General features: G+C 34.9%; 1 protein-coding gene across 2 annotated transcripts in view; it reads right to left on the bottom strand.

Annotated features, from left to right (window-relative positions):
• MNAT1 (MNAT1 component of CDK activating kinase) overlaps nucleotides 1–18,831 on the bottom strand; it is a 246,654-nt gene extending 227,823 nt beyond the window's left edge. The window contains exon 1 of one of the 2 annotated variants that reach the window (XM_074290302.1): nucleotides 18,598–18,831. In XM_074290302.1, the coding sequence (XP_074146403.1) occupies nucleotides 18,598–18,686 (89 nt within the window). In that variant the 5' untranslated portion in view covers nucleotides 18,687–18,831. The remainder of the gene's footprint in view (nucleotides 1–18,597) is intronic. The other variant, XM_074290301.1, reaches the window with a different exon arrangement.
• Between the last annotated feature and the right edge of the window lie 9,113 nt (nucleotides 18,832–27,944).

Below are 27,944 nucleotides of genomic sequence, written 5' to 3'. Positions count from 1 at the left end.
AAGAGTTAAGGACAGTGGGGAAATAGCACTTCCAGACTTCAAACTATAGTACAGAGTATCAGTCATCAAAACCATCTGTACTGGTTAAAAAATAGAAAGTTAAATTAATGGAACACACAAGACAAGGTAGAATGAGAAACGATAAAATTCAAAAATCTATTTATTATTATAAAATCAAGAAAAAAATTCCTATTTGATAAGAAATGCTGTAAAAACTGAAAAATCAATGCATCAGAAATTAAGCTTAAGCCAACACCTTTTGCCATATTCCATAAAACATTTTAAGTGTATAATTACCTTAATACTAAAGATTATATTGTATAAGAATTAGAAGAGAATTATTATATTGTATAAAATTATCTTGTATAAAAATTAGAAGAGAATCTCAGATTGGCTAATGTGAAAAGAAAAAATAATGACGAATGTTGGAGGGAATGAGAGAAAACTGGGACACTAATCAATTGTTGGTGGAGTCATCCCCATAGAATTTTAAAATGAAAATGAAAGGCCTACAGAGAGAAAAAAATGGGAAAGTGCTACAAATTTTTTTAAATGAACACTTTTAACTGTGATAGTACAGCCACAACAGTTGCCTCTAATACCTGTATATGCTTAAAAAGGAACTAAAAAATGGTACTACAAAGCAACCGAATCTAAATGTTTCATTTCTCACCCCCAATATATACATATTTATAAATTATACATTTGTTCTACTGTAAAATGTATGTTACACAACAGAAATTATAAAATACAAAATAATGAAGAAACAGTTACACCTAGATCCAAAAGAAAAAAGTGCTCTGTTGGCTGAGTTTACTAAATCATGATATTCATTTTTTAATCCCATTATGCAATCCCATTGTTAATGATTCTAAGACTAGCAAATTTTCATCTTCCTTGTTATCTAGCAGTGGTTCTTGCAAACTAATTGGGAAGTGTAGCATTTATCTATTATATTAACAAATGAATTCAAAAACCACTGGAATTCTTCATTTGAAAGATGTTTAAACAAGTCAGAAAATTACAAATCCAAGACTTTTAAGTGAACAGAAATAAGTTTTTATTTGGTGAAATATATTGTTTTCTACAACAAAAGCTTATCAGAATCGTTTTACATACTTGCTTCATTAATTAATATCTCAAACCACAATATACACTTAGAGAATGATGTACTTGTAATGAAAGTAGACATAATTCAAATAAATAATCTCCTTAATTTTTCTTTTACAATTTTTTTTTTACACTTGTGAATTTAGGGGCATAATTCTTATCCGATTTGATTAGACTATTAAATGTGATTGCTTAAAAATAGTAATTCCGACATAAAGTGTTGCCTCTGTTCACAGACATTTGCATATTGTTTTGCATATTAATATTAATGTTAATATTTTTCAATCCACCAATTTGTTTGCAGTAATAGTAAGCCATTTCTCCATTTTCTGAGTTAAATTAGTTAAAACTAAGTAATATAATCTGTAAATCCACATAACCAGGCACAGGTAACTTAAATACTATCACAAGATTGAAAACAAATAAACAAATGATTAACCCTGGCACCACACTGTGAAGACAATTTTAAATATTGTTATCTGACACATAGACTAAGTTAGAATACCACTGTTAATTCTTATATCAAGTAGAAGCATTTAATGCCTTTCTTTTTTAGATTTTAAAAAAATTGAAATGTGTCCAAAAAGGTTCTTTCTGTAGCCTAATAGTTCATTTTGCATATCCCCAGGAGTATATGCATTCCCCTCCCCACCCCCATTCCCAGGAAATCACTGCTGGTTTAGACCCAAATATAAAAGAAATCTGGAAGTGACAAAAGTGTGGGGCACTAAAGGACCATCAGTTCACAAAGTAGCTGAAGACATCAAAAATTATAATTAAAGACATTGTCCAATACTATAGTTGAAGGTTATCTGAGGCATACCAGCAATAAAACCAGTTCTAAGCAAGCTCTAAATTTTATTATCATTCAAGATGATACACACTCACAATCATCTCTCAGAACCTTGCAGGAAGCTGGAGGTCAGTACAATTTTCAATGTCTTGATTGGGACTTTTGAGGTTGTACAAAGAAGTAATAATATCTCCCTTTTGATCAGAGGTATCACAGTAACAAGATTATGTGATGATCAACTGTGATGGACTTGGCTCTTTGCAACAATGAGGTGATCCAAGACAATTTCAAAAGACTTGTAAGGGAGAGTACCATTCACATTCAGAGAAATATGGAGAATGAGTGTGAATCAAAGCATAGAATATTTTCACCTTTTTGTTATTGCTGTTGGTTGTTTACTTGGTTTTTTCTTCTTTTTCATGGTTTTTTTTTCCCATTTTTGAAATAATTTTTCTTCCACAGAACATGTTTAGAAGAATTGCACATATTTAACCTATATAGGATTGCTTGCTGTCTTGGGGAGGAGGGAGGGAAGGAGAGAGGGTGAAATATCTGGAACACAAAGTTTTGCAAAGTCAATGCTGAAAACTATATTTGCATATATTTGGAAAAATAAAATACTAAATTTGAAGCCCACAACATAATTAAGGCTCAAATTAGTTTAATTTATAATTGAGAAATATTTAACAAAATAAATAAAAATACAATAAAATATAGACAAATATTAACGTGGTTTTCAAAAATTCAATATTTAGCTGGCAGAGCCAAGCTAGTGAATTAGAAACAGCAATCCAAGCAAATTCTTCTAATATTCCTTTCCAAACAACTTTAAAATGATGCCTCAAATGGAGTTTTGGAATTGCAGAGACAACCAGTTAGGGTGAGACATTTTTCTAGCCTAAACAACTTAGGAGATCAGCAGGAAAAGTCTATACCATGTGTAGGGAACAGTCCAGAGGATACAACCAAAGCATTAACAATATGCATCTGGAGGTGATTGTGCAGGAAGTTTTAGGAACTCTCACTCCACAGACAGTAGTAAGGGGATCAGACAACTAATCAACTAATCAGAAAGAGATTACAGGACACCCTTTGAAGGCAATGGGTGCAGTAGACACTGATTAGCAACTCTATTCCTCATACACAGTTCCAAGTCACAGTTCTGGGTCACAATTCCAGGGCAGAGAGGAGTAAGAAGGTCCGGATAGTCATATAGGAAAAGGGCCCTAATTGCAGCCACAAGGCAGATAGGAACAATAGCATTTACACTTGCAAAAGAACAGATCTGTTTATCGTTTCAAGGCTAGCACTTGCACTTGAAACTACAGAGGAACAGAGATCCTACCCAGATAAAGATTAGGATAGCAATGATCACTCTTGTACCTAAAAAGCAATGAAAACTTGAAAAACTACCTCTGAAAACAGCAGCACAAAAAAAGTCTGAAATTTGGGTCCCCAATTCCTCAGCCCTATTCCTCCCCAACCTCTCGACCCCCATGACCAACCTTAACATAAATCCAACTTTTACATCAAGTCCAAAGTCAAGAAATAGGCTAGAAAATGAGCAAACAGAAAAGAAAAAAGAAAAAAACAAAAACAAAAAACTCATATGACCATTAAAAAGGCAGAAAGACCAAGGCACAAACTCAAAAGTAAACAACAATGTGAAAACAGCAGCAATCAATATTTCATAGGGGAAAAAAATGCTAAATAAATACAAGCCCAACAAGAATTTCCAAAAGAAGGGTAGCTAGATGGCACTAATTCCAAAGGACTGGTGATGAAAAATGTTATCCACCGCCAGAGAGAGAAATAATAAACTCCAAATGCAGATGAAAGCATATTTTCATATACAATTGTTATTACAGTTCTTTGCATATTAAAATGTTTTCATGTAAAAATCAATAATAAAACAATTTAAACAAAATAGCATTGAACTGAAAGTGAAGAGAACTGGGTTCTAGCTCTAGCTATGCTAATAACTGTAATCTTGGACAAATTCACTTACTGATGATTGTGTCTGGACCAATCAGAGGATTGTCAGAGTTCTCTCCCATTCTAAAATTTATGATTCTATTAAAATGTTCTATACTCATTGTAGCCACGCAAACATTATTAGTTTTTAGTGACTACATAAGCCATTAGTTCTTAGTAATCAAAAGAGTTAAAACTTTTTCTGGCTATTGAGTCAGACTTCATTTTTCTCCTCCTCCTAGGAAGTCAAGTCGTTCCTTCAATGGGACTTAGGTGGCTGCTTCTGAGGAATCTTTCCAAAGCTACTAGTGTACTTCAACCTTAAATGCTGGGCTGACAAAAATAAATAGTCAAGATGTAACTAATAAAATGATTCTTATTTTTCTAAGACCTTTTTTCAACTAGTAACCACAGTTGTTGAGTCAAAAGTACAACTGGGATTAAGATTTTTCCCATAATGGGGGGGGGGGGGGAAAGCACAATTCCTTTTAAAAAGAAAAAAAAAAGTTGATAAACAGATTACTTATACATCTTAAGATGATTTCATTACATTAAAATACTTAAGGAAAAAAAATGATAAAATAAGGTAATTATTTTTTATTTCTAAAACACTTCCACAATAAGGCATATTTATTATATAGAGAATTGACTTTATTTATAAGAATCTATAAGTAATCAAGACATCTACAATTGATAAATGGTCAAAGGATATGAACAGACAATTCTCAGATGAAGAAACTAAAATTATTTCTAGCCATATGAAAAGATGCTCCTAGTCATTATTAATCAGAGAAATGCAAATTAAGACAATTACCACTACACACCTCTCAGATTGGCTAGAATGACAGGGAAAGATAATGATGAATGTTGGAGGGAATGTGGGAAAACAGGGACACTGATACATTGTTGGTGGAATTGTGAATACATCCAGCCATTCTGAAGAGCAATTTGGAACTATACTCAAAAAGTTATCAAACTGGCCATACCCTTTGACCCTGCGGTGTTACTACTGGGCTTATATCCCAAAGAGATCTTAAAGAAGGGAAAGGGACCTGTATGTGCAAGAATGTTTGTGGCAACTCTCTTTGTAGTGGCCAGAAACTGGAAACTACGTGGATGCCCATCAACTGGAGAATGGCTGAATAAATTGTGGTATATTAATATTATGGAATATTATTACTCTGTAAGAAATGACCAACAGGATGATTTCAGAAAGGGCTGGAGAGACTTACATGAACTGATGCTGAGTGAAATGAGCAGGATCAAGAGATCATTATATATTTCAACAACAATACTATATGATGATCAATTCTGATGGATGTGGTCATCTTCAACAATGAGATGAACCTAATCAGTTCCAATAGAGCAGTAATGAACTGAACTAGTTACACCCAGTGAAAGAACTCTGGGAGATGACTATGAACCACTACATAGAATTCCCAATCCCTCTATTTTTGTCCGCCTGCATTTTGGATTTCCTTCACAGGCTAATTGTACACTATTTCAAAGTCCAATTCTTTTTGTACAGCAAAACAACTGTTTGGACATGTATACATATATTGTATTTAATTTATACTTTAATATATTTAACATGTATTGGTCTACTTGCCATGGGGGGGGAAGGGGGGAAGAAGGAGTGGAAAAATTGGAACAAAAGGTTTGGCAATTGTCAATGCTATAAAATTACCCATGCATATATCCAGTAAATAAAAACTATAATTAATTTTAAAAAGGTATATTTATTTTTTTAATGATTCCTTTAAAAGCTACGAACAGGAAACAGGTATCAAAGAAAACTACATAATGAATAATAAATACACAAACTAACATGAACTAGTTCATATAGCTATAACTTATTTCTAAAAAGAGGCATTAATTCTGTTGATATTTTTTTTAAATTGACTTCCAAGAAATACATTAAGAAAAACTATATTTTTCCTTTTCTTTTTGTTGTTCTTTTACAATACAACCAATATGAAAATGCTAAAAATGATTGTACATATATAGGATATCAGATTGCTTGCTGCCTTGGGGAGTGGGGATGGAAGAGGAGCAGAAAAATTTAGAACTCAAAAATTTATAAAAAATGAATGTTGAAAACTATATAAGTAATTGAAAAACAAAATACTATTAAGTGGAAAAAAACACACACATGTGATTGTAATGGAATATTACTGTGAGGAACAGGACAATTTTGGAAAAACCTGAACTTATATGAACTGAATAAAAACAAAGTTAACAGAACCAGGAAAATATTGCACACAATAATACCAATGCTACATGATGAATACAATCCTCAGCAATAAAATGATCCAAGATAACCCCCCAAAAAAGGATAAATGCTATCTTGCCTCCAGAAAGAGAACTGATGTCATCTGAATATAGACTGATGCACACTTTCTTTCTTTTTTTTCCCTTTTTTAATTCAAGCTCTCTTCCACAAAATTACTAATATGTAAGTGTTTTACATGACTCTACATAACTTGTATCAAATTGCTTACTATCACAGGGAGGAAATGAAGGATACAATGTAGATTCCAAAACTTAAAAAAAAAAAAAAAAAAAACTAACTAAAGTTAAAATTTGTTTTTACATGTAATTGGGGAATTTTTTTTTTTATTATTTAAGAATAAAAAAAAATTAAAACCACAGAAATCTTTTGGTTGAAAATTAATCAAATCACATTCACTCTAATTACAGAATTCCTGAAAGAAATTACCATTTGGAACATTATAAAGGTAATTTTGTGATGAATAAAAATTTCAATCCACTTATGATCCCATCAGTGAAGATCTTCCTTCCAAACCTGTAATTCAGATCAAAACTTACCTACACCTTCTAACCTACACATATTCCTTCTCTTTGTTTTTGTTTTGGGTGGATTTTTTGGGGGAGAGGGAAGCAAAGACATGGAATTCTTGTTCATGTTCTTTTACAGATATTCAACAGATGACCTACTCAATGTACTAGATATCCTCCTCTAATTTTTTTTTTTTTTTTTTTTTGCATTTTATAAGTACCAGCAAAGCATTTGGATTTTTCCCTTTGTCTAAAAATTAACTAGTCAACCTGCTTTTCCAAACAGAAATCCCCTCAATAAATAACACATTTTATGTAGCACTTTAGAATTTTCAAAACATATAATTTCACAGAAAGCTCACAACAACTGTTCCCATTTTACATAGAATGAAACAATCTTAGAAGTTTACACACCGCCTAGGGTCACAGGGCTCAATAGTGTCACTGAGGATTTGAACCTAGATCTGATAAACATACTACTAAATGTATGATAGCTGCTAGTTTCCCTTCATATCTGAAAGCCATCTGGATCACTTACAACTTTGAATCTTCAAAGACTGTGGTATTCTAAAATTCACGATTACAAAGAACTGCTGGAGCAAATTTATATTTTTTAAAAAAGAAGGGGGGGAGTCAAATTCTGTTCTGAGAAACCTGGAATCCTCAAAAGCCAGGTACCTAACGACTTTAGTGACCAGCAAAGAAGAGAATTAGTCATCTCAACCCCAATTCAAACTTTCAGACTACAAAGGAGGAGTTAGGTACTACCAGCAGATTGGAACTAATTATGCATTAACCAATTACTAGAGGTAGATCCTTAAAATAAGGGAGAATAGCCATTCACAAACTAAGAAACTTAAGAATCTACAACAGAAAAGCAGAGAATTTAGATCCCTCACTCATGGCATCTAAGAAATAGCAAGGCCAATTTTCACCAGCTATGGTAGGTAGGTAGGTAGGTAGGTAAGTGGGTCAGGTGGGTAGGTGGGTGGGTAAGTGGGTAAGTGGGTAGGTGGGTAGGTGGGTGGGAGGGAGGAAGGAAGGAAACCCTAGAGAAGGAATCACATAGGCTCAAAATTGGCCTTCCCTGAAGGTTCCACTGGACCTGAGGGAAAGAGTACTGTAAAGACCAGTCCTTCAACTCACAAGTTTCTCAGACCCAAGCCTGTAAACCCAGTATCAACCATTTTAGAAAGCTGAGGGAAACATGAAACCCTGCCTCAGAGTCTAAGTTAGCAATCAATCAATATTAAGAAAGCATTTATTTGCAAATTAAGACAACTCTGAGATACCACTACACACCTGTCAGATTGGCTAAGATGACAGGAACAAATAATGATGAATGTTGGAGGGGATGTGGGAAAACTGGGACACTAATACATTGCTGGTGGAGTTGTGAAAGAATCCAGCCATTCTGGAGAGCAATTTGGAACTATGCCCAAAAAGTTATCAAACTGTGCATACCCTTTGACCCAGCAGTATTACTACTGGGCTTATATCCCAAAGAAATACTAAAGAGCGGAAAGAGACCTGTATGTGCCAAAATGTTTGTGGCAGCTCTTTTTGTTGTAGCTAGAAACTGGAAGATGAATGGATGTCCATCAGTTGGAGAATGGTTGGGTAAATTATGGTATATGAAGGTTATGGAATATTATTGCTCTGTAAGAAATGACCAGCAGGAGGAATACAGAGAGGCTTGGAGAGACTTACATCAACTGATGCTGAGTGAAATGAGCAGAACCAGAAGATCACTATACACTTCAACAACAATACTGTATGAGGATATATTCTGATGGAAGTGGAAATCTTCAACATAAAGAAGAGCCAACTCACTTCCAGTTGATCAATGATGGACAGAGGTAGCTACACCCAGAGAAGGAACACTGGGAAGTGAATGTAAATTGTTAGCACTAATATCTGTCTGCCCAGGTTACATATACCTTCGGAATCTAATGCTTATTGTGCAACAAGAAAATGGTATTTACACACATGTATTGTATCTAGGTTATATTGTAACATATGTAAAATGTACGGGATTGCCTGTCATCGGGGGGGAGGAAGTAGAGGGAGGGGGGGATAATTTGGAAAAATGAATCCAAGGGATAATATTATTTTAAAAATATAATTAAAAAAATAAATTAAAAAAAAAAAAGAAAGCATTTATTATGTTGCAAGCAATGTACTAAATACCCCTGATACAAAATCAAAAGTGAATCACAGTATATCATCAAGATTTCATTTTATCTGTGAGTAAACATATATGTATGGATGGGTTAATGGATAAAGATAAAGACATATAAATATATATATATATATGATATACACAGAATAGATGAAAGATAAGGATACTAGCAGCTGTGAGGACCAGAAAAAACATCTTGCACAAAGTCATTCAACAAGTATTTACTAAGTCCTTGCTATGTACTAGACAAATACAAGTTTTAAAAAAAAAAAAAAAAAAAAAAAAAGACATGCCTGCCCTGAAAATAACACATAAAAGGAAGTTAAAAGGAAGGGGCAGGTATTTAGGAGAGGGTGTGAATCCAGATTCAGAAACAGAGAACCAAAGATGGCTGTTCTTAAAATGGAATTTCTAGGATAAACTCATCAATGGGAGAAGAAAGATACCAAGATAGAAGATTCCAGAGTAGGGAATTGCAAAGAAGACAGGTGAGATGACCACAAAGTCCAGAAAGTCAGAAGCAGAGGCAATAAAGAAATGAAACCCAACTCACCTGGGCCCCTCCTCAAAATCGAAGTGAGTCTTGAAGAAAATCAGAGATTGCAAGAGGCAGAGAAGTAGTAAGAAAGAATGAATCCCAGATACAGAGAACAGCCAGTAATACAAAATGGAGGCAGTAGTTCCTGCCAAGAATACTATGGTTAAAAACTTATTAAACATCTATTATGTAGCAGGCATTGTGCTAAGCACTGGGGATACAAAGGACATAAAACAGCCCACAAGAAGCTCAAAATCTAAAAAGGGAAGACAAAGCATAAAAAGCTGAAAAGAGGAGAAGAAGAGGCCTAGAGGTATGATGAAGTCCCAAAAACTCAGTAAGAAATGATCAGAGGAACAGAGAGATTCAGAGTTAAATTCATCTTATAAAATGATGAGTTTCTGGATCATCAAGCCTAAGAAAGCAGTAGTTTCCAGTGGGAAATGAGATAAATTCTCCAGGTGTCCTTCTAAAATGGTATGAGATCTGAGAGAACTCAACCCCACCACCACCACCACCTCCCCCCCACCAGCACCACCTCCCCACCCCCGAAGATTCAGTGCTCTGATCTTAAAGATGCAGGAATCCAAAATCTAGAAGGGCAGAGGTCAGTGCAGAAACATAAGTGACCTAGATAGAGACCAAGTAAGGGCAACCATGCCACTGAGAGAGTGGAATCTGATCCTGGCACAAAGCCCCATTTCAAGAATTAAAGATAGAAGGATGGTAAAGGAAAGCCAAAATCAAAACTTACTAACAACCTAGAGAGCCTCAAAAATTCTGTTACAATTGCAGGTAATGACTCAAATAAAAAAATAGATTTTCCACAAGTGCATGAATATCTAAAGGAAATTAAAAAGTAATAAAAATAAAATAAAAGCTTTTGAGGAAAGAATTGAAAATAAATTTAAGAAATGGAAGAAACTCTCTCTAGTAAGTCAGAGTAAGTTCGGCAGGAATTGCCCAAAGATTCTGTTTTCCATAGAGGAAATGAATATCAAATAACCCTCAATTTCTACATATCAATTCCAGACCTGAACCTTGAAACAACTCAATGAAAACCCATCCTCTTCATTCATATTGGGCCCTTAACTACATTCAGGACCTTACTGAACTGCCCTTGTGTGTTCATCATCCCTGTACTATGTTAACTGCCTACCTCCAATTCCAGGGAACCTTTGCTTGCTGCTTCTGACTGCTTCTGACTTAAAATATCTTTTTTTTTTTTCAAGTAGTGCTGAGCCTCTCAGCCTCAAATGAGCCCAAAGCTGTAGTTGCACTTATTTTCCAAGTTTTTCACTTAAGGAATAGAAAGCAAGGGCTAAATTCTAAATTTTGGTTTTCAAGATGGCAGGGCTCCTCCCCTTCTCCAAGATATTGCAGCAGTCTTCAGTCTTTTAATGGCACCAGTGCTACAATCATCTATGTTTTTTTTTAAATACTTTTGGTTTGCTCACATGAGATTATTTTTTAGTTATTTTATACTACCCATCCTTCAATTGAACAATATAAAAAGAGGAAAAAAGAAGGCAGAAACAAAATGAATGGTATGCTAATGTCCACCTTAGCCACATCCAAAAAATATGTCTCATTCTGTATTTTAAATCCATCAACTTCCTGGAAGAAGGTAGACGACTTGTTTCATTATAAGTTCTCTGGAACTGTGATATATCACTGCAGTGATAAGTTATAAATCATTAAAAGTCACCTTTCTCTATAAAGTTATCATAATTAATATTATTCTCCTACTTCTGCTCTCTTCACTATCAATTTATATGTCTTCCTAGTTTCCTCTAAAGCTGTCCATTTCATCATTTTTGGCACAATATTATTCCATTTATTCATAGACTATAATTTATTTATCCATTACCCAATAAGTAAGTACCCACTGAGTTTCTAATTCTTTGCCACTGCAAAAAGAGCTACTATAAATATTTTATGTGTATGGTCATTTTCTTCTTTCATTGTTCTCTTTGAGGTATAGACCTAGGAATAGTATATATACACAGTTTATAACTTTAGGCAGAGTTCCAAATTGCCTTCTAGAATACCTAGATCAGTTCACAACTCCACCAATAGTTCATTAATGCACCTGTTTTCTTCCCATCCCTTGCCATACCTGTCAATTTCTTCTATCAGATTTTTTTGGAATCTCCTAGGCATGAAGTGTTCAATATTAGCAAAAACTCAGAATTACTTTAATTCACACTTCACTAATTATGGTTATTGATGGCTTTGATTTTTTTTCTTTGTAAACTGTCTATTCATGTTCCTTCAACATTTATCTTTGCAGAATGAAGTAGTCTTATAAATTTGAAATAGTTCCTCATCTATCATGCATATTATACCCTTATCAAGGAAACTTGTTGCACAGATTTTTTTGGTTTGTGGGGTTTTTTTTCTTCCAGTTACCTGTTTCTCTTCTAATTTTAATAGCATTCCATATTTGTACAAAAACTTTTGTAAATTTTATGTAATCAAAACTGTCTTTTATCTTCTATAACTTTAAGATATTTCATAAAATGATCCCTGACTGCTTTCAATTCCAGATTTTGAAAGTATACACTTGATCTGGTCCAGGTATCATTCCTACTTCATCCACCTAAAATGTGGTTTTTAGCAGTAAAAGTTCTCAAAAGCAGAATAAAGGAAATACAGATTAAATTCATACATCGATGAAATATATTCATACATCAATGAAAAGTGACATATATACTATAGTTAACACCTGAATTTTTTAGTATATTTTTTAAAATTCTAATTCAATAGAAAATTTACTATTATAAAAGTATGGCTGAAATATTTTATTTTGTAAAACTATACATGATGTCTTAAGATATGTAGGTCAAGTATTTTAAGCTATAAAAACTATATATGACATATACATGTCTTATGTATACACATGCGTATATATATGACATTGATTAACATCTCAAAAGAACTAGTTTTTTAAATGATTGGAATCTTCTTAGAAAAGAACTTTACAGAAGTGATTTTTAATACAGATATTAATTAGGATCAGTCCATATTAAATTCAAGCTCTTTTACCTGCTATATCTACAGTATTATAATAATTGCATATGCTGACTACTACTGGGCTTATATCCTAAGGAAATACTAAAAAAGGGAAAGGGACCTGTATGTGCCAAAATGTTTGTGGCAGCCCTTTTCATAGTGGCTAAAAGCTGGAAGATGAATGGATGTCCATCAATTGGAGAATGGTTGGGTAAGAAATGACCAACAGGAGGAATACAGAGAGGCTTGGAGAGACTTACATCAACTGATGCTAAGTGAAACGAGCAGAACCAGAAGATCATTATACACTTCAACAATGATACTGTATGAGGATATATTCTGATGGAAGTGGATATCTTCAACATAGAGAAGAGCTAATCCAATTCCAATTGATCAATGATGGACAGAATCAGCTACATCCAGAAAAGGAACACTGGGAAATGAGCGTAAACTGTTATTTTTACCTTCTGAATCCAATTCTTCTTGTGCAACAAGAAATTCGGTTCTATACACATATATTGTATCTAGAATATATTATAATATATTTAACATGTATGAGACTGCCTGCCATCTGGGGGAGGGGGTTAGGGGAGGAAGGGGAAAAAATCTGAACAGAAGTAAGTGCAAGGGATAATGTTGTAAAAAATTATCCATGCATATGTACTGTCAAAAAAAAGTTATAATTATAAAATAAAAATAATAATAATAATAATAATAATAATTGCATATGCTGATAATTAACACAACAAAATTATCCAGTTTTCACTGTACTATATTGATAAGGCTGATTGACTCAAGTTGCTAGATGATTCAATTGCTCAGAGAACCTTTTTTCTACAAACATGTTAATCAAAATTTTAGTTAAAATAAAAGAAAGTAGAATGATGAGCTACAGATACTACAAGTTCTATTCTTGCAGAAACATTTATTATGTTCCAATAAGTAGAAATTATTAAACTAATGACATTCAAAACCTATAATTTAAGTGTAAGTTCAAGAATAGGCAATACATACATATACATATTTACAATTCCTGTGTTCTTAAGATAATCAGTTAGTTTGAAAAAGGATGCAATCTTATGTGCCGACAAATTATAATATATGAATGTAATGGAATATTATCATGCTATAAGAGATAATAAAAGAAACAATTTCAGAGAATTCTAGGTAAGAATAAACTGCTGCAAAATGGAGTGAGATGAACAAGAACTACTTATATATACTTTTTAAAAAAACAAAAGCTTAGTTTTCAAATTTAAGAATGCTGATAAAAGCAAAAATCAGTCGTATCCAGAGGACCTTTGATGAAGCATATTATCCATTTCTTGACAGAGCTGATGAATTCATGGTGCAGAAATAAAATTGCTTTCTTAAACAAAGTTACTGTGTGGATTTGTTCTGACTATACTCATTTGTTAAATAATAAAAATAGTATTTAATAGCCAACATTTATATGGCATTTACTATGTGCCAGGCACTGGACTAAGCATCTTACAAGTATTACTGCATTTGATCCTCACGACCCTGGGAAGAAGGTGCCCTTATTATTGCCATTTAACAGACAAGGAAACAAAAGTAAACCAAAATTAAATGATTAGCCCAAAGTCACAAAGCTAATAAACATCTAAGGTTGAATTTAAACACGTCTTCTTGACTCCAGGTCCAGCTGTTTTAGTTTTTTTTAATGAAGAGGCAAAGAAGCTTTAAAGGTAAATTTATAGTAATGCCCCACTACCACTACCCCCACATAAGTCACTGAAATATTTTTAACATAAAGAAGAGAATAAAAGACAAGGAAAAATAAGAGAGCTTTGAAAATATACTGAATTTGTTGTAAAAATTTTTCCAAAATCAAGCAGTATGGCACAGAGATTCCTAATTTCACTTACAATATTCTTCTTATGTTCTATTTCACAAATAGAAACATTCTTCTTATGGCAATAGTATTTTTTTTTTAATTTTAAAACATACATATACACACAAAGGAGTAATCAATCAAGTAGGAGGAGTAACAAAGGAGAACAATATCACAAAAGTTGATAATTTGATGAAGGAGAGAATATCCAGGACTAATGTTCAAAGCTACAGGGTTTAAAAAAGCATAGTTAGAAAAGGTTATCACATTTAACAAATGAGAAACCATTGAACCACCTTACAGGGGACAATTTCAGCTGAATGGTGGTACTGAGAAATAAATGGCAATGTTAAAGTGGACATTATGAACTATGACGCAAGAAAGTGGAGCCAAAAAACACAAACATCTTTTTCTGTGATTTTGGCTGGGAAATAGACAAGGGCTTTAGAATGAATGATGGACTGGGAGATCACAAAGATTGAATTACTGAAGGTTACAGGTAGGGTATAGAATAGATTTAAAGAAATAAGGAAGAATTAAAAAAAAGTAAAAAGATAAAAAGACTGTGATCCTAGAGAGGATTTTCAACATTCTTAAATACCTTCAGTGAAGATAAGTTAGGACTGTAGAATAATGAAAGGTATCTCTATTGCCAAATTCTCATTATCCTCCTATCTTTCCATATTTTGTTCTAATAATAGTGTTAGGGAAAGAGAAATCACTAACAAATGAAGATCACAGGATCAAAGACTTAGGTCTAGAAATGATCTTAGAGGTCATCAAGAAAAATGTCTTTATTTTACCTTCCAAGTAATAAGCCTCTATCATGTATATAGACGTTAATATTAATTAATTAGGTAGTTAATATTAAATTGGTAAATTCTGCACATGGAAATAAAAGAAACAACTTATGCATGGATAAGTCTAATAAACATCCTCTAACTTAATTAATTCATTATTTCATAGTTCAACAAAAAATGAAAATGATGGCATGCATCTAATAGGTTAACAATTTAACCAAAATAAATGTCAAATCTGTCACAAAGCAGAAAAATTCCCATGTTTTTAAAAAGAAATAAAAAGCAATAAGACCACAAAACCACATTTTAATCATTACAATTAAAATATGTAATCTAAACTGATTTAATTTCATAAATTTTTAAATTAACAAGTTATGTTTCATTTAAATTCTATAATCTTATATGTAGAAGCAAACAACACAGTTGCCTAGTATTTTGATAAATTCAAAGATCCTGAAATAATAATTCGCTATTCAATAAAAAAACTGTTGGGAAAAGCAGCAAGCAGTCTATCAGAAAATAAGTATAGGCCAATATCTCATATTATATTACATATCAAACTAAGTTTCAACTGTGTACTTGACTTTGATATAAAGGGGGATATCATAAACAAAATAAGGGATTAAGAAACTGTCAGGTCTGTATTTAGGGGAATAAGAAATAAAAGGGATCGCATAAGATAAGATGTACACTGGAATTTAAAAAATTTTTTAAATTTTGCACAAACAAAATCAATGCAGCTAAAATTAGAAAAGAAACATGTAAATGGGAAAAAATTGCAGCAAGTTTCTCTGATAAAGGCCTTATTTTGAGGGAATATGAAGAACTAAGTCAAATGTATAAGGTTAAGAAAAACAGTCAAATGATATGAATAAGCTTTCAAAGGAAGAAATCCAAGCTATCAATAATCATATAAAAAAGTGCTTCAAAAAACTAATAATTAGAGAAATACAAATTAAAATATCACTGAAGTTCCACCTCACACTATCAGATAGTAAAGAAAATTGACAAAGGACTTGGGGAAAATAGGAACACAGTTGGAGTTCTGAATGGGTCTAAGCATTCTTGAAAACAATTTGCAATTAGGTCTCAAAAGCCCAGAACCACAACAAAATCTATACCCTAAATAAAGGATAAAAAAGGAAAATGCCTATACATATATATATAAAGTTATAGCAGTTTAGTTTTGGTTTTGTTTACAGAGGCAAAGAAGTGGAAATTAAGTAAGTGTCCAATTCAATTGGGGAATGGCTAAAAAAAGTTATGGTATATACATGTGATGGATAGCTCCTGTGCTAAAAGAAACAATTCTCTTTTCAGAGAAACCTGGGAAGATCTATGAGAATTGATTCAAAAAGACAAAAAAATTATATAATAATAATATCATAAAGATAAGTGGAGATTTTAGAAATCCTTCCAATGCAATGACCAATCACAATTCTAGGCACAATGAAATATGATATCTATTTTCTGACAGAGAAAGGTGATGGACTCAGTACAGATTGAGACATACTTTCTTTTACATGAAAATACAGGAATGTTTTGTTTGGTTATACATATTTGTTACAAGAGTACTGTCTTTCTTTTTCATGAGGGAGAAGGTAGGGAGGAAAAAAGGCAGATTTTCGTAGTTAGGGGGAAAAAATCTAATTTTTTAAAAAATTAGTCTTCGTAATTTATGGAGTTTCAAGCCCTGTGATCAATTACATGAAGGGTCCTATCAAAAGAAACAGAATATGTGGTCCCTCCCATTCTCTTGCTTTCTTTCATTAAAGTAATTGACCAAAAATAAAAGAAATAATGAATTTCATCAAACCTGGGTTTTTAAAAAAGGCTAAGCTAAACCCTAGGTAAAGAAATGAGTACAAAATTAATAATTCTATTTGAAAGATTAAAATTCTACTTGTTAAACTTCTCTTGATATTCTGCTTGTATGAGAAATCTGGTCATTCTCTCTTCCTTAGCCATTGAAACCTTCTGTGATAACTCAAAACTGCAAGCAAAATAAACACCCATAACAAACAAAGAAAACTAACATCACTAAGGAAATACCAGTAATAAAAAGTTACAATTGCAGCAACCAAATCACACCAAATCTAGGGCTCTTTCCAATAACATTTTCTGATTAATTTCTAAGTAACCTAGTAAAAAATTATAAGTTCCTTGAGGGAAGGGACTTTCATTTTTGTATTTATATTACCCACTCAGGATTTCAACCGTTTCCCTACAGATCATGAATTTAGAGCAAGAAGAGCCCTTAGAAGTCATCTAGCACAATCCTTCATTTTCCAGATATGGAAACTAAGCCGCAATAAACTAAGTTAGCTTGCCTCGTAACTCTGAAGTCCTCAAAAACCATATGATTAGTTCAATAGATGCAGAAAAAGCATTTGATAAAATCCAACAATATCAAAATTAAGGCTTGCTAATAAATGTCTGTTGCCTTGACATTTGGTACAACTAGGAAAACCAAGTCCTCTGCCTCCAAAAACTAATCATTCTTCGAACATAATTCTTAATTATTATGGAAAACCCACATTGTCCGAAGATTCGTTTAAAACAAAAGCTCGATTTTGGATTTCCTTCACAGGCTAATTGTACACTATTTCAAAGTCCGATTCTTTTTGTTCAGCAAAACAACTGTTTGGACATGTATACATATATTGTATTTAATTTAACATGTATTGGTCAACCTGCCATGGGGGAGAGGGGAAAAATTGGAACAAGGGGTTTGCAATTGTCAATGTTGTAAAATTACCCATGCATATATTTGGTAAATAAAAACTATTAAAATATATTAAAAAAAAAAAAAAAAAAAAAAAGCTCGGTAATGGGGAGGGGACAGGGGAAAGGGGGAGAATGTTCTCGCTAAGTTGTTGTGTATGTGTAAGTTTGTCTACTGCCTTCAATTTCTGGGATGTGTCTAACTATGTGTGTAACTATGTGTGTAATTATCTACTGTATGTAAGTCGTACCTAAGTAAGTCCCTGTATAACTTTGCCTACCGCCTTCAACTGGGAGGTGAGGAGGCAGTGTCATTTATTTCCGGTGTGTGCCTGAGATTATACACCGTAATTGGGTCTAAATTCGTCTACCGCCTTCAATTTCCCAAAGGGCTTTCCTGGCTGTTATTCACTCATCCCTTCAGGGAAAATCTTTTTTTAATTTAATTATTTTTAAAGTTAGATAAAAGTTCCATTTGCTCCTTTCCTCCCCGGTCTTCCCCTTCCCACTCCCACCCCCATCCCCACCCCCAGTATACTTCAGGAGCGCGGCTTGGCTAGTGTCAGATTCCCCGCCCCCCACCCCCCTCTGGGGGCTTTAATCTTCCTCCAGATCTCCCCTTTCAACAAGCAGAAAGTAAGCTCCTTGAGGGCAGGATCTGCCCCTTTATGGGGGGGAGGGGAGAAAGCCGAGGTACTAGTTTCTCGCGGGGAAGACAGTAAACGCTTCCTCAATACGTGTAGACTGACTGACTGACTGACTGAAAGAGCGCCCTCCTCAGCCCCGGCCCGGTCCCGCCACACTCACAGCGTGTGCCCGCACACATTCACCATCAGCTTCAGGGAAGGGTTCCGGTACTTGGTGGTCTTACACCGAGGGCAGCCCTGGTCATCCATGACTCCTCTCCACCTCCTGGCTGACGCTCACCCCCAAAGTCCGAGCCCCAGTAACGCTGGCGCCGCCGCCTCGGCCGCAGCCTCTAGTGTACTGGCAGAAGCCGATCTCCTAACCGGCACCTAAGCGTGCGGGTTCCGTCGATGAATGGGCTCCGGCGGGAGCGCGTAGTTACCAAACAAAGGTTCCGGGGTGCAGGGGACGAAAGGGCAGAAAGAAAAACCGAGAGAGAGTGGGAGGGTGGAGAGAGAGAAGATAGAAAAAGAGAAAGATCCAGGGGAGAGAAAGAGAAACAGAGAGACAGAGAGAGGAAGGAATAAAGGAAGTACTTGTTGAAATCCTGCACCCATTGAGTTTATTCATTCCCACGTAAGAATGCACACAAAACACAAACTAGAAAACCCATGGCATAAGGGACACATTGAATTGGAGACAAGAATCCCCACTTTCAGACACTTTTTGACCACTGCTCTGTGACCCAAGGAAAGTCTTTTCAGAGAAATTGTATTTAATGAGATGATGAGGTGATTCCAAAGGATCACGTGAGGAAGAGAGCGTCTACACCCGAGAGAGGATTGTGGGAACTGAATGTGGTTCACACATAGCGTTTTCACTCTGTTTTTGTTTGCTTGCATTTTGTTTTCTTTCTCATTTTTTTCCCTTTTTGATATGATTTTTCTTGTGCAGCAAGATAATTGTATAAATATGTATGCACATATTGGACTTAACATATATATTTTGAGATGTTTAATATATATTGGATTACTTGCATCTAGGTGAAAGGGTCTGGGGAAGGAAGGGCACACAAGGTTCTTCAACGGTCAATGTTGAAAAAATTATCCATGTGTATGTTTTGAAAATAAAAAGTTTTATTTTAAAAAATAATAAAAAGAAAAAAAATGGCTTCTGATGTTCTTTCTAGCCTTAAATCTATAATTTTCTGAAGAATATGCCCAACAACTTTCATACACTATGAGCTCTCAATAAATGTTAGAATAAAATAAAGATCTACTGGGGTATCAAATATTTGCTTTCATTCATTTCATTCATTCAGTATTTTTCCTCAAGGGAGTCAAATTTGTTTAACTTACTGTATTCTCTTGAAACCAGATTGTGCTACCCTACTTACGACCTTCAAAATATTATTGTGCATTTTTGTCATGTGGAACTTAAAATATGCAAGGAGAACTTTGTAAACATTTTGTGGAATTTTTAGCTGCTCAGCTACCAATGACTTTATTGGATTTATGGGGATTAAAAAAAAAAATCCTGCTTTGCAAAAAAAATTCCCTGCCTGCCATCTAAGGGAGGGGATGGAGGAAAGGAGGGGGAAAACTCGGGAATAGATAGATAGATAGATAGATAGATAGATAGATAGATAGATAGATAGATAGATAGATAGATAGATAGATAGATAGATAGATAGATAGATAAATGAATAAGTAAATGAATGAATGAATAAGAAAAAAATTCCCTTAGGTACTTAATTATCCCCTTTTCTGGGGTGAGAGTTTGAGAAGGAAGAAAAATAAGTCAGTTGTAACTAATGACTTCACATCCCTCTTTAAAACCTAAAATCATCTTCATGCAAAACCTTTTTTTCCTCAACATAATTCCATAATTCCAACAAGGAGAAAAAAAAAAAGTCTACAGATATCTAAGCAATCTCATTGCAGCAATACCAACAAAAGTAAATCTACTTTTCATAAAAGATTTCAAAATATGTTCCACACACTTGATAATACTGAAATATGTAGGAAAATAAATCTTTTCACAACCAGAATTAAAAATTTACCAGTGAGTCTATTTCTACTAATAAGAATGCCTACTATCATCTGTTAGAATAAGGAAACCAAATTTCAAATTCTGCTTTTGTCACTGACTTTGTACAATTCACCTTACTTTTCTGAGCCTGTTTCATTTGTAGAATCAGGAGACTGAACTAAATGATCTCTAAAGTTACTTCCATTTCTAAATCTATAGTCCTATTAGTAGAAAGACATACTGGATATTAATAAAAGCTAAACAATATCATTCTATACCTCATCATTTCAATGTATGTGATTGATTCATGTCTATGTCATCAGATAAAGACTCTATTGGGGCCTTCCTCTAATAGGCCTTTTGATATTATATGGGTATTAAAATACAAAATGAAGTTCATTAAGAATAAATATATCTGTCAAGTGATGATAATCATTAAGATATCTCATTCTGAGATATCTCCTGCCATCTATTTATTAATACTATAGGCATAATTATTCATTGCTATCAGGATTAGCAGAAAAGGGATCAACTTGTACAAATAGCACAAGACTTGAGGAATTTCTTATCTATGCCATCAGTTATCACCAAGACTTACAGTAGTTTTTATTCATTGTGATGAATAATAACTTGGAATATTTTTTCCTGAGGCAATTGGGATTAAGTGACTTGCCCAGAGTCACACAACTAGGCCCTATTAAGTTTCTAAGACTGGATTTGAACTCAGGTCCTCCTGACTTCAGAATCAGTTCTCTATCTACTGAGCCATCTAGCTGGCCTCTGGAAATTTTCTTTATTGGAAATTGACACTTCAAATCCAGGATCAGAAAGTCAAAACACTTTGAATTGTTGCCAATTTTTGGTACCTTCTTTCATTTTCTCTTACTTGTATAGGTGAAGTGGTCCTCAAACTTTTTAAATAGGGGGCCAGTTCACTGTCCTCAGACTGTGGGAGGGCCGGACTCCAGGAAAAACAAAAACTCACACTGTCTCCACCCCTCAGCCCATTTGTCATAACCCGGCGGGCAGCATAAACATCCTCATCGAGCCACTTCTGGCCCACTGGCTGTAGTTTGAAAATCCCTGATATAGGCTATAGTAATAGCACATAAAATTTTTTTTAGCCAATTCACCTAGAAATAGACTTCAGCTGCATTTTATTGAACATTCCAACTAACTAAACTGTTACTGGCTATTTAGCTATTCAAGATTTACAAAGCATTGGGGTTATTTTTTTTTCCTTTCTCATTTTTTTTCATTTGATTTGGGTTTTTTGCATAGCATAACAAATAATGAAATCTAGAAGAATTGCACAAGTTTAACCTATATCAGATTTCTTGCTGTCATTGGAACACAATGTTTTTACAAAGGTGAATGCTGAAAACTATCTTTGCATATATTTGGGGAAAAATTAAATACTCTTTTAAAAAAGATTTACAAAACACTAAAAATATACTACCATGAAGAGAAATGATCTTCCCCCCAATATTCAAGAATCAAAATAAAGTCATAAAAAAAGTTCCAGCCAATCTCCATTCCTATTGATATTACCACTTGATATTATCTTCAGTGCCTTTATTGGATTTTTGACAATGAATTAGAGATGACACAGAATTTTAAAGACTCTTTTATTTGCCATCAATATAACTATTAAAAAAGGATGAAAAAAAAAAAAAACAGACTAAAACCATTATCAGACTCTGTATCTCCAAGATTTCAATCAGATCTTTTTTGGATGAGCTACATGACATGCAGGATATATTCAATAATGTACACTCAGAATCACAAAATGGCTTGACACTATGGGTTCTTCACCTTTTTGTGTGTTAAGGACTGCTTTGGCAATCTGGGAAAGCTTATGGATCTCTTCTAAAAATGTTTTTAAATGTATAAGTAAAATACATAAAATTACAAAGGAAATTAATTATGTTGCAATATAGTTACAAAAATGATTTTTAAGAAAAAGTTCATGGACTCCAATTTAAGAATTATTGCTTTAAAAGAACTATTAATAATGCTAGCAATTATTTAAATTATTGTATATAATGTTAAGGAATATTATTGTTCTATAAGAAATGATCAGCAGGATGATTTCAAAAAAAAGTCTGAAGAAATTTATATGAACTGATGCTAAGTGAAGTGAGTAGAATTAAAATAACATTGTATATAACAACAACAAAGTTATGTGACAATCAATTCTGATGAATGTGGCTCTTTTCAACAATGAGATGATTAGGACCAATTCCAATAGACTTGTGATGGAGAAAACCATCTGCATCCAGAAAGAGGACTGTGGGGACTCAGTGGGGAGCATAGCATGGTATTTTTACCTTTTTTTGTTGCTTGCTTTTTGTTTTCTTTCTCATTTTTTTTTCTTTTTTGATCTGATTTTTCTTATGTAGCATGATCATTGTGGAAATATTTGTAGAAGAATTGCACATGCTTAACATATATTGGATTACTTGCTGTCTAAGGGAAGGGGAGGGAGAAGTGAGGAGAAAAATTGGAACACAAGATTTTGCAAGGATGAATGTTGAAAACTATCTTTGCATATATTTTGAAAATAAAAGACTATTATTTAAAGAAAAAAATAACATTCTTACCATCATTCACAGAGTTTATATAGTCTTTTAAGAGTTAAAAAGCACTTTATAGACATTATCACATTTGATGTTCATAATGATTCTATGAGTTAGATTATAAAGAGATTATTTATTTTTTGATTTTACAAATCAACTTTACAAACCATTTGACATCATCAGTAGACTGGGATAACCCTCATAATTATCCAACTAGTTATCCTGTTCAGAAGCATTCTTGATTCTCCATGAAATCGATCTGGTCATGTTGTGGCATTTTAATCTATTCCCCAATAATATCAGAATGTAACAGCCCTCTGTAACAGGTTTAGTTGTATTTAATCTTGTTTATGTATCCATGCTAGAGAAGACTAGCTTTTGGCTTGATTTTTAGTCTTGTGTGAGCTTCCTCCTGGAGTTTCTTCCTTACTGTAGTCTAGAATCTTCTATGACTATATTGATTTTAGTACACTAAAATAAAATACATATAAGACAAGACCTAGTCTGTGGACTGTTCTTCCAGATTAATGTTTTATACTGACAGTAAATCTAAAGACAATTCAGATCATGTGCTAACCTGTTAGGATTACTAAGTGAGAACTGAGGTTGTCTGGATAGTTACAAGGTGAGAACTCAGGTTGACTTGGTAGAAGGAGCAAGCCCATTGGCTGAAGTGGTTCTTCCCAGAAGCCCTTGCATTATCCCACGCCCATTCTCTGGGAGAATAAAAGAGAGGACAGCACTGGGCGCAGAGCAGATCGGCCTGGAGAAGGATAAGAGCTGGAGGAGATTCAGAGCCAGGATTCAAGAAGAAAGACTCTCTGCATTACATCAGGCCTGACGGGGCTCTCTGCAGGAAGGGAAGTCACTTCTTTGGACAAGAGTTAACAGCAACTGCCTGGAGACAACGGTTCGTTACAGGAAGAAGAATCTGTCTGAGAGATTTGAGTAGACACAGCAGATCTCTTCCCAGAGAGCGATCCGGCAGCTTCTAGAGACGACAGCTCGCTACAAATTGGCGTCCACACGTGGGGCAAGGACATTTGCTTATCCTGACAAGAAGAGCTAGACCAGACCTTTGCAATTTGGCGCCCGAACAGGGACAGACACGGTCCTGATTCCAGTGGAAAAGCTTCCGATCTAGATCTCAGTCTCTCTGACCCAGAACCGTGAGTAACGAGGAAACTTTGTTAAAGATTAAGTGAGCGTGCTAATAGATAAATAAGGAACTTAACTTGTTAAGGGCTAAACCAGGAATCTCTTATAGCTGAAATGGGGCAGATGTTAGCTATATTCAATCCCTGGACCTCAGCCGACTCAACCTCAGCCCCAGAAGCAACCTCAGCTCCACCCCCATTCAGGAGTGGTACTATAGAGAGTATAATCAACATAATTGAGGAGCAGAGTTTACTTGTAACCTGGGTACAGATTGCTAAACTCTTGGCTGCCTTAAGACGCACATCCCCTTGGTTCTTAGAGGAAGAAAAGATAGATGTAGATAAATGGAAGCTAGTGGGATATGAAATGAAAGAATTTCAAGCAAAAAATGGGCCTCGTTCAATTTCTGCAGAAGTATTTTATATCTACAACATAGTTCAATTAGCCTTAAACTATCAAGCAAGTTGTAGGAGAAGGAAAAGTTCTAAAAATGAACAGAGGAGGAAGTGTGAGGAAAAAAGGAAAGATCAAGATCTTTCCCTAGAGCAAGAGGATTTAAATGAGGAATTATGGTATGATTCTCTTGAAGAAGCTTCAACCCTGCCTAGAGAACAGATTATTGACAGGCCCACATCAACCCCACCTTCAGAGATGGAGGAAGAAAGAGGGGAAGAGGCAGAAACACAAACAGAATTGCCTGTGAAGACGCCTAAGCCTATGACAAGATTAGAAAAAGCATTGGTTAAAGCTAAGAGAGAAGGACAGGATATAAGTGATTTTATACATGCATATCCTGTGATTGAAAATACTGACTCTGTAGGTAAAAAAAGGAGAAGATATGCACCTTTAGATTTGAATAAAATTAAGGATTTGAAAAAAGGTTGTACCCTTTATGGGGCTACATCAGCTTATGTCAAAATGTTACTAGATGGTTTGTCTTATGAAGTCCTAACCCCGAATGATTGGAAATCCATAGCAAGGATATGTCTGGAACCTGGAGAAAATTTATTATGGCTTGCGGAATTTCATGAATTATGTAAAATTCAAGTCAGATGCAATTTGGAAATAGGAGTTAACACACAATTCACTTTTGAGCACTTAGCTGGTGAAGGTCAGTATGGAGAGAATTCGGAACAGATTAATTATACCATGACAATATATGAACAAATTGCTAAGGCTGCAATAAAAGCTTGGGGTGTCCTTCCTGGACAGAAAGATCGGGGAGAGGCTTTCACTAAAATACAGCAAGGTCCCAATGAACCTTTTGCAGATTTTGTGGGACGTTTGCAAACTGCTGTCAAAAGAACTATTGGAGAAAATTCAGCTACAGAAATAATGACCAGACATCTGGCTAAGGAAAATGCCAATGAGATTTGCAAAAGAATTATATGGGGATTAGACAAAGATGCTCCTTTAGAGGAGATCATAAGACGCTGTGCTACAGTGGGAACAAATGCTTTTTACACCCGGACAATGATGAATGTGGAAAGACAGGGTCCCTCATGGCAAGGGCCTTCTAGAGAAACTCGGCGATGTTTTCAATGTGGAAAAATTGGACATCTAAGAGCTCAGTGTAGGTATGGAGATACAGTGAGAAGACAGGGTGAGAGAAGACCTAAAACCCCATGTCCAAAATGTAACAGAGGACTCCATTGGGCATCAGAGTGTAAACTAATTCAGGGAAATAGGATGAGGGGCCCAGATCCAGGGCCCCAGGCAAAAAAGGCTTGGGGCATGATGGCAGCTGATGTTACACCTAAAGAGCCTTTAGAAGGTCAGGACTCTGATTTGATCAACCAGCAGAAAAGTAATCACATGGTAGAAAGGGATTACCTGATAAGTGAGCCAAAAGGCAATCAGATTGCAAAAATGGATTACACTTGGGGAGAATACAGGCCTTTTAAACCAACAAGGCTGTGTCCAGTGCAAACAATTCCAATGTAATTGCCAAATGATGAGAAGATATTTAGAAAGTGGTAAATAGAATGTAATTAGATAGGTTAACTGCCTGGGAGAGAGGGTTTGCTTGTATTTCTTCAGCAGGAGAAGGAATCAGATGGGTGCCAACGAGTCATATTCGCCTTGTCCACCAGAGAGAGACAGAAAAAGAGAAAGACCTCAAAATAAAGGAGAAGATCTAAGAAACATCTGACACTGAAAGATCATGAATAATAAGAAGACTGTTAAAGAACTTTAAAAACCAGCGGAATCATTGGACTTCCTCACACAAGATGAGACTAATGGACAATGGACTTATGGACATTTATAAATTTTCAATTTATGATTATTTGATTATGATTATGTTATATACTTCTAGCATGTGTTATGTTACTATGTTACTATGTGCTTATGTAATTTATGTAATTATCTGTAATACTTCCCATATTGATGGATTTATGTTTCAAGGTCATGACTGTCCTATGTTCTAAATCAAAAGAAAGGGGGAGATGTTAGGATTACTAAGTGAGAACTGAGGTTGTCTGGATAGTTACAAGGTGAGAACTCAGGTTGACTTGGTAGAAGGAGCAAGCCCATTGGCTGAAGTGGTTCTTCCCAGAAGCCCTTGCATTATCCCACGCCCATTCTCTGGGAGAATAAAAGAGAGGACAGCACTGGGCGCAGAGCAGATCGGCCTGGAGAAGGATAAGAGCTGGAGGAGATTCAGAGCCAGGATTCAAGAAGAAAGACTCTCTGCATTACATCAGGCCTGACGGGGCTCTCTGCAGGAAGGGAAGTCACTTCTTTGGACAAGAGTTAACAGCAACTGCCTGGAGACAACGGTTCGTTACAGGAAGAAGAATCTGTCTGAGAGATTTGAGTAGACACAGCAGATCTCTTCCCAGAGAGCGATCCGGCAGCTTCTAGAGACGACAGCTCGCTACACTAACCTGTGCCAAGACATCCTGTACTCCATCTACAATATCAAATTTTCAACAATATAAAGCTGATAAGATTCATTAAGTTCTGCAACATTGGGGGGAGTTGTGGAGTGGGAGGGTAGTAGTAGAAGTAATGGTGGATGACCATCACTATTAACTTCGGTTTAGCTTGGTGTTTAAAAATCCCTCCTAATACAGGGATTCAGGTTCAATTTGAATCATGCTTTTCACAGTCTGTCAAGCATATGACTCCACCCAGAGAAACCCTGGGAATATAATGTCTGGTTCATTTTTTAAATCTCAGAAAGAGCTCTTTAGATTCCTGCAAGCACTCAGCTTAACAACATCATTAAACATGGAAAAGATTTTATTTACACAACTAAAGGATAGCATCATTTCTACCCAAGCCTATAAATAGTCAAAAAGAAACAATCTCCTTTTCTTCCCAAGAGACCAAAGCAGACCTTCTATGTGGCTTATGGCCATTAGAAAGGCAATCTGCCCACCCCCTCCTTCTCCCCTCCACACTATATAGCCCACATGACCCAAAGTAATAATGAAAAAATGTTCAGATTTGATCTTCTACATCATGTCTCTGTGATTCATTGTTCTTTAGTATCTATCTTTTCTCTAGTTCTCAGCAATGTGGCTCTCTGACATGTTAATCATTTTTTTTCCTTTGATGCTCCATCATTCCGTTGCTGCTTCAGCATCTCCACTTGGCTTCCTTCCACAGCTATGTGGATATAGTGGCCTTCAACTTAGTTAGGCTTCCTACCAGTTCCAGATGTGCCTCAGCATCTCTGGCTTGTGTCAATTCCCATGTGCCCTACTATTGCTCTCAAGTCCATGAAGCATCACTCCCCATGGAGTCTTCATT

The sequence above is a fragment of the Sminthopsis crassicaudata genome, chromosome 2 (assembly GCF_048593235.1).
Source record: "Sminthopsis crassicaudata isolate SCR6 chromosome 2, ASM4859323v1, whole genome shotgun sequence".
In the NCBI taxonomy this organism is placed as follows: Eukaryota; Metazoa; Chordata; class Mammalia; order Dasyuromorphia; family Dasyuridae; genus Sminthopsis; species Sminthopsis crassicaudata.
Note: the sequence above shows the minus strand (reverse complement) of the source record. Positions and strands in the feature narration are given on the sequence as shown.